Here is a 7,456-nt window from a genome sequence, read left to right as displayed (position 1 = left end):
ATGCAGATTGACAGCTCTGGCGGCATCTTGCAGACTGACAGCTCTGACTGTTCCATGCAGACTAACAGCTTTGGCAGCTCCATGCCGACTGGCAGCTCTTTGCAGACTGGCAGCTCCTTGCAGACTGGCAGCTCCTTGCAGACTGGCAGCTCCATGGAGACTGGCAACTCCATGCAGACTGGCAACTCCATGCAGACTGGCAGCTCCTTGCAGACTGGCAGCTCCTTGCAGACTGGCAGTTCCATGCAGACTGGCAGCTCCATGCAGACTGGCAGCTCTAGCTGCTCCATGCAGACTAGCAGCTCAGGCTGCTCCGAACAGGCAGGAGGCTCCGGCAGCGCTGGAGAGGAGAAAGGCTCTGATAGCGCTGAACAGGTGGGAGACTCCGACAGCGCAGGAGAGACGAAAGGCTCCGACAACGCAGGAGAGGCGAGGCGCACTCTAGGCCTGATGCGTGGTGCTGGCACTGGTGGTATTTGGCCGAAGACACGCACAGGAAGCCTGGTGCGGGGAGCTGCCACCGGAGGACTGGTGTGTGAAGGTGGCACAGGATGGACTGGACCGTGAAGGTGTACTGGAGAGCCTGTGAGCAGGACTGGCACAGGACGTGCAAGGCTAGGTAGGTACACAGGAGGCCTAGTACGTGAGGCTGGCACATTTTTCACCAGCCGACTAACACGCACCTCAGGACTAGTATGGAGCGCTGACCCAGGTGCCATTAAATCCCCGACACGCTCCGTCGGACGAATCTTGTACTTAAAGCACCAAACTAGCAACTCCCTCATTACACTCTCCTCCAATTTCCCCATTAACTCCTTCACAGTCTCTGCTTCGCTCTCCTCCAACACCGGTTCTGGTCTCCTCCTTGGCTCCTCACGATAAACAGGGAGAGTTGGCTCAGGTCTGTCTCCTGACTCAGCCACTCTCCCTCTGAGCCCCCCTCCAAGAAATTTTTGGGGCTGATTTTCGGGTTTCGCTCTGCGCCGCCGTGTCTTTCTTTTCGACTCCATTCTCCTATAGCCCTCTTCGCACTGCTCCAGCGAATCCCAGGCGGGCTCCGGCACTCTCTCTGGGTCGGCCTGTCTATTTCTTCCCACGTCGTATACTCCAAGCCTCTGCTGTCCATAACGTCCTCCCTTCGCTGCTCCAGCTGCCTGTTAACACGCTGCTCGGTCCGTGTGTGGTGGGTGATTCTGTAACGTCGTTCTTCGTTTGTCGAAAGAGAGTCGGACCGAAATGCAGCGTGTTGGTTACTCATGTTTTTAATGGAACAAATGACGATACACGGAATAACTTATAAATACAGAAAACAACAAACGGAACGTGAAAAAACCTATACAGCCTGTCTGGTGAACACTAACACAGAGACAGGAACAATCACCCACGAAATACAAAGTGAAACCCAGGCTACCTAAATACGGTTCCCAATCAGAGAAAACGAGAATCACCTGACTCTGATTGAGAACCGCCTCAGGCAGCCAAGCCTATGCAACACCCCTACTCAGCCGCAATCCCAATAACTAAAAAACCCCACTATGAAATACAACAACATAAACCCATGTCACACCCTGGCCTGACCAACTAATTAACGAAAACACAAAATACTAAGACCAAGGCGTGACAGCTGTGCTGTATTATTGCTATGCTGTATTACTGCTAGGCTGTATTAAGCTGTATTACTGCTAGTCTATGTTACTGCTAGGCTGTGTTAGGCTTTATGACTTCTAGGCTGTATTATGCTTTATAAATGCTAACCTCTATGATAGCTAAGTTGCATGACTGCTAGTCTGTATTAGGCTGAAGGAATGCTTGAATGTATGAGGCTGTATGACTGCTAGGCTGTATTAGGCTGTATGACTGCTAGGCTGTATTAGGCTGTATGACTGCTCATCTATGTTACTGCTAGGCTGTATGAATTCTAGGCTGTGTTACTGCTAGGTTGTATTAGACTGCATGACTTCTAGGTTGTATGACTGCTAGGTTGTATGACTGTTAGGCTGAATGACTGCTAGGCTGTATGACTGCTAGCCTGAATACAGCTGGGCTGTAGAAATGTTAGGCTGTATTAGGTTGTCTGACTGCTAGGTTGCATGACTGCTAGGCTGTATGACTGCTAGGCGTTATGACTTCTAGGCTGTATGACTGCTAGGCTGTATGACTGCTAGACTGTATGACTGCTAGACTGTATGGCTGCTAGTTTGTGTGACTGCTAGGCTGTATTAGGCTGTATAAATGATCATCTGTATGATTGCTATGCTGTATGACTGCAATGTTTTGTTATTGCTAGACTGCATGACTGCTTGTCTGCATTACGCTGTATGACTGTCGATGCGGCAGACATTTTTTGCTACCCTTCCACAGATCTGTTCCTCAACACAATCCTGTCTCTTAGCTCATAGGACATTCCCCAAAAGCGCAACCTTAACGACCCATTTGTGAACCCACCTATGAATGCATATTTAGATTTTTCCAATTTCGATGTGTATTTTTTAAACAGTGCATGCTGGGATGGCAGGTAGCCTAGTGGTTAGCCTGTTGGACTGGTAACTGGAAGGTTGCAAGATTGAATCCCTGAGCAGACAAGGTAAAACTCTGTTGTTCTGCCCATGAACAAGGTAGTGAACCCACTGTTCCCTGGTAGGCTGTCATTGAAAACAAGACATTGTTTTTAACTGACTTGCCCAGTTAAATAAAGGTAAATAGCTTTTTGTAATTGGGTTCAGTTACAGTTTTATTACGAGGAGGTTTAATATAACTAGTAGACGGGCCAGAAGTGTCACACACACACACACACACACACACACACACACACACACACACACACACACACACACACACACACACACACACACACACACACACACACACACACACACACACACACACACACACACACACACACACACACACACACACCGTAGGCTACACTATTACTGTATAACTGCAGCTGAAGGCTCAGTTGTTAATCTTGTTTGTAAATAATATAATTATTCTCTCTTCCCCTCTCTTTTCTCTGCTTCCTATATTTAAGGGTTCAGCAGCTACATTCGATTAGATTTCTGTCCAGGATTGATCAGATAAGGGGAGATGGAATTGATGGACAGAGGGAGAGAGGAAATGGAGGGATGGAGGAAGTGACTAAAGGTCTCACACACTCTTACCTCGTATCTTGGGAATCTGAGAGCCTGTCGTACGGGTTGGCGTTCGCACAAACACAGCACAACACACACTGAACGAGCACTCTGTCCTGTGTGACTGACACAGACACGCAATGAATCACCAGTACGTTGTTAGGACGTAACGTTCGAACTTTCAGTTTTGAATGCGAGCTGACGGCGGATCCTGGCTTAACACTAAAACAAGGAAAACACAAAAGAACTATGGTCAGAAGTACCCCCTCCCCTGAACCTATAGGGGAAGGTCTGGGTGGCATCTGTCCGTGGTGGCGACTCTGGCGGCTCCTTGCAGACTGGCGGTTCTGGCGGCACTGACGTAGGAAATGACATGTACATATTGAGTAACTAGACAACTACACAATAGAACACATAGCAAAATCAGGCACGTTTGGAACAAGAAAATGAGCAGGAAAATCCACATTCCTCCGACCAAGCCTACTTGGAACAAAAACCTTGACAGACATTCAGGAATAATGGTAGTCAAATTGTCACGTTCTGACCATAGTTCTGTTGTGTTTTCTTTGTTTTAGTGTTGGTCAGGACGTGAGCTGAGTGGGCATTCTCTGCACCAGATAGGACTGCTTCGGTTGTTTCACATTTGTTGTTTTGTATTTTTGTAGTGTTCACGTTTATTTTCCTTATTAAACATGTTGAACACTGACTACGCTGCATTTTGGTCCTCCTCTCCTTCAAGCGACGTGCTAACAGGCAGCAGCAGAAGCAGCAGGAGAGGCAGCGATGTCAGGACTCCTGGAAATGGGAGGACGTTTTGAACAGCAAGGGTTGCTACACATGGGAGGAGATCCTGGCTGGAAGGGATCGCCTCCCGTCGAGGCAGCCAGGGAGGAGACCTGCCCCAACTTCCTGTGCTTACCGGAGAGCGAGAGAGACCGGGCAGAGAGACCGGGCAGGCACCGTGTTATGCTGTGGAGTGCATGGTGTACACAGTGCGGGTGCATAGCCCGGTGCGGTACATACCAGCTCCTCGTAACAGCCGGGCTAGAGTGAGCATCGAGCAAGGTGCCATGAAGCCGGCTCTACGCATCTGGTCTCCAGTGCGTCTCCTTGGGCTGGCACACATGGCACCAGCCTTACGCATGGTGTCCCGGTTCGCAAGCACAGCCCAGTGGGGGCTATTCCACCTCGCCGCACTGGCAGGGCGACCGGGAGCATTCAACCAGGTAAGATTGGGCAGGCTCGGTGCAAAAGAGCTCCAGTGCGCCTGCACGTTCCGGTCTATCCAGTACCACCTCCACGCACCAGCCCTTCGGTGGCAGCACCCCGCACCAGGCTGTCTCTCCGTCTCATTCTTACGGGTGCTCCTGTCTTTCCAGCGCTGCCAGAGTCTCCCGCCTGTCCAGAGCTGCTAGAGTCTCCCGCCTGTCCAGAGCTGCTAGAGTCTCCCGCCTGTCCGGAGCTGCTAGAGTCTCCCGACTGTCCAGAGCTGCTAGAGTCTCCCACCTGTCCAGAGCTGCTAGAGTCTCCCGCCTGTCCAGAGCTGCTAGAGTCTCCCGCCTGTCTCCCGCCTGTCCAGAGCTGCCAGAGCCGCCAGTCTGCAAGGAGCCACCAGAGTCGCCAGTCTGCAAGAAGCTGCCAGAGCCGTCAGTCAGCCAGGAGCCACCAGAGCCGTCAACCAGCCTGAGCTATCTCTCTGTCCTGAGCTACCTCTCAGTCCTGAGCTGGAGGAGTTTGTTTAGTCCAGTGGGGCCCTTTAGTAGGGTTGCCAGTCCTAGGTTGGCGGCGAGGGTCACCGTTCCTAGGAGGAGACTAAAGCGGACAAAGACTATGGTGGAGTGGGGTCCACGTCCTGCGCCAGAGCCGCCACCACGGACAGATGCCCACCCAGACCTCCCCTATACGTTCAGGGGAGGGGGGGGGTACTTCTGACCATAGTTCTTTTGTGTTTTCCTTGTTTTAGTGTTGGTGACGATGTGTACTGAGTGGGCATTCTATGTTGTGTGTTAAGTTTTCCTATTTCTATGTTAGGCCTGATATGGTTCTCAATCAGAGTCAGGTGTTAATCATTGTCTCTGATTGGGAACCATATATAGGTAGCCTGTTTTGTGTTGGGTTTTGTGGGTGGTTGTCTTCTGTCTTTGTGTCTTGTTGGGGAATAATCAGAATTAGTTGGTAACATATGTAAGATTTTTTATATTCATTATATGTGTGTAAGTTCCTTCTCATCAGAATGTTGTTTGTATAATACTGTGGCAGGGTTGCAGTCATCTGTTCTCTGTCAGGACTAAGTTACTTGGGCCGCAGAGAGGGGAGAGGTCAAGCGTGTATCTCTTGGCTCCACAATGTCTGTGTGCCATTCAATGTGTCTCTGTGATCTTGTCAAGGAGGGGGCATGTGATATATGCCTGTTGATATGAGGATTTGTTTTATGGTTCTGAGTTTGAGAAAAGAACATAGTTTAGGAGATAAAGCTGAACGATAAATTATGGCCAATGCTGTCTGGCTAATGTGTGTCTTTGCTATAAAGGATCTGTTGCAATGTGTAAGGGGCTCACAGAGAATTCATTGATAGACACTGAATTGATCTGAGAGTCACAGGGTTGTGATGGAGCTCACATAATTAAAGATGGACTTTTTGATAACTGACTTGTGTATGGTTTGCTCTCATTATTTGGTAAATACAGGAAATTTCCACGATAGTCTATGCACCAGATAGAACTGTTTCGGATTTTTTCACATTTGTTGTTTTGTATTTTGTAGTGTTCACGTTTATTGTCCTTATTGAACATGTTGAACACTAACCACGCTGCATTTTGGTCCTCCTCTCCTTCAACGGAAGAAAACCGTTACAAAACAATGCAATGCACTGGCCCTGTGGTGAATTCTCATCTAGCATATTGCACTGGCCCTGTGGTGAATTCTCATCTAGCATATTGCACTGGCCCTGTGGTGAATTCTCGTCTAGCATATTGCACTGGCCCTGTAGTGAATTCTCATCTAGCATATTGTACTGGCCCTGTGGTGAATTCTCATCTAGCATATTGTACCAGCCCTGTGGTGTATTCTCAACAAGCATATTGTACTGGCCCTGTGGTGAATTCTCAACAAGCATATTGTACTGGCCCTGTGGTGAATTCTCATCAAGCATATTGTACTGGCCCTGTGGTGAATTCTCAACAAGCATATTGTGAATTCCAGCCCTGTGGTGAATTCTCAACAAGCATATTGTACTGGCCCTGTGGTGCAATTCTCATTCTCATCTAGCATAGCATATTGTGGCCCTGTGGTGAATTCTCAACAAGGTACTGGCCCTGTGGTGAATTCTCAACAAGCATATTGTACTGGCCCTGTGGTGAATTCTCAACAAGCATATTTCTCAATTCTCAAGCATATTGTACTGGCACTGTGGTGAATTCTCAACAAGCATATTGTACTGGCCCTGTGGTGAATTCTCAACAAGCATATTGTACTGGCCCTGTGGTGAATTCTCATCTAGCATATTGTACTGGCCCTGTGGTGAATTCTCAACAAGCATATTGTACTGGCCCTGTGGTGAATTCTCATCTAGCATATTGTACTGGCCCTGTGGTGAATTCTCAACAAGCATATTGTACATATTGGCCCTGTGTGGTGAATTCTCATCTAGCATATATTGTACTGGCCCTGTGGTGATTCTCATCTAGCATATTGTACTGGCCCAATTCTCAAGCATATTGTACCAGCCCTGTGGTGAATTCTCATCTAGCATATTGTACCACTGGTGTATTCTCCCTGTGCCCTGTGGAATTCTCAACAAGCATATTGTACCAGCCCTGTGGTGAATTCTCAACAAGCATATTGTACTGGCCCTGTGGTGAATTCTGCAATTCTCTGTGTTGAATTCTAGCATATTGTACTGGCCCTGTGGTGAATTCTCAACAAGCATATTGTACTGGCCCTGTGGTGAATTCTCAAGCAAGCCCATATTGTACAAGCATATTGTACTGGCCCTGTGGTGAATTCTCAACAAGCATATTGTACTGGCCCTGTGGTGAATTCTCAACAAGCATATTGTACCAGCCCTGTGGTGAATTCTCAACAAGCATATTGTACTGGCCCTGTGGTGAATTTACCAGCCCTGTGGTGTATTCTCATCTAGCTACTGGCCCTGTGGTGAATTCTCAACAAGCATATTGTACTGGCCCTGTGGTGAATTCTCTGTGGTGAATTCTCAACAAGCATATTGTACTGGCCCTGTGGTGAATTCTCAACAAGTATTCTGGCCCTGTGGTGAATTCTCAACAAGCATATTGTACCAGCCCTGTGGTGAATTCTCAACAAGC

General features: G+C 48.4%; 1 protein-coding gene across 1 annotated transcript; it reads left to right on the top strand.

The window, feature by feature from the left end:
• The first annotated feature begins 3,914 nt into the window (after positions 1-3,914).
• LOC135534986 (uncharacterized) lies at positions 3,915-5,739 on the top strand. The gene is made up of 3 exons (XM_064961749.1): positions 3,915-4,094; positions 4,233-4,357; positions 4,511-5,739. The coding sequence occupies exons 1-3, from the start codon at positions 3,915-3,917 to the stop codon at positions 5,061-5,063; spliced, it is 858 nt and encodes a 285-aa protein (XP_064817821.1). The 3' UTR covers positions 5,064-5,739.
• Positions 5,740-7,456: the final 1,717 nt, after the last annotated feature.

Source organism: Oncorhynchus masou, unplaced genomic scaffold (assembly GCF_036934945.1).
Source record: "Oncorhynchus masou masou isolate Uvic2021 unplaced genomic scaffold, UVic_Omas_1.1 unplaced_scaffold_4268, whole genome shotgun sequence".
Classification (NCBI taxonomy): Eukaryota; Metazoa; Chordata; class Actinopteri; order Salmoniformes; family Salmonidae; genus Oncorhynchus; species Oncorhynchus masou.
This window is presented reverse-complemented; position numbering and strand designations above follow the sequence as displayed.

What these genes read in the sequence shown, in the direction of transcription:
- LOC135534986 (XM_064961749.1), top strand. Translation starts at nt 3,915, where the DNA reads ATGTCAGGACTCCTGGAAATGGGAGGACGTTTTGAACAGCAAGGGTTG. An exon ending in AGAGACCGGGCAGGCACCGT is followed by an intron (nt 4,095 to 4,232) that starts GTTATGCTGTGG and finishes TCTGGTCTCCAG; the next exon opens with TGCGTCTCCTTGGGCTGGCA. An exon ending in GACCGGGAGCATTCAACCAG is followed by an intron (nt 4,358 to 4,510) that starts GTAAGATTGGGC and finishes CTGTCTTTCCAG; the next exon opens with CGCTGCCAGAGTCTCCCGCC.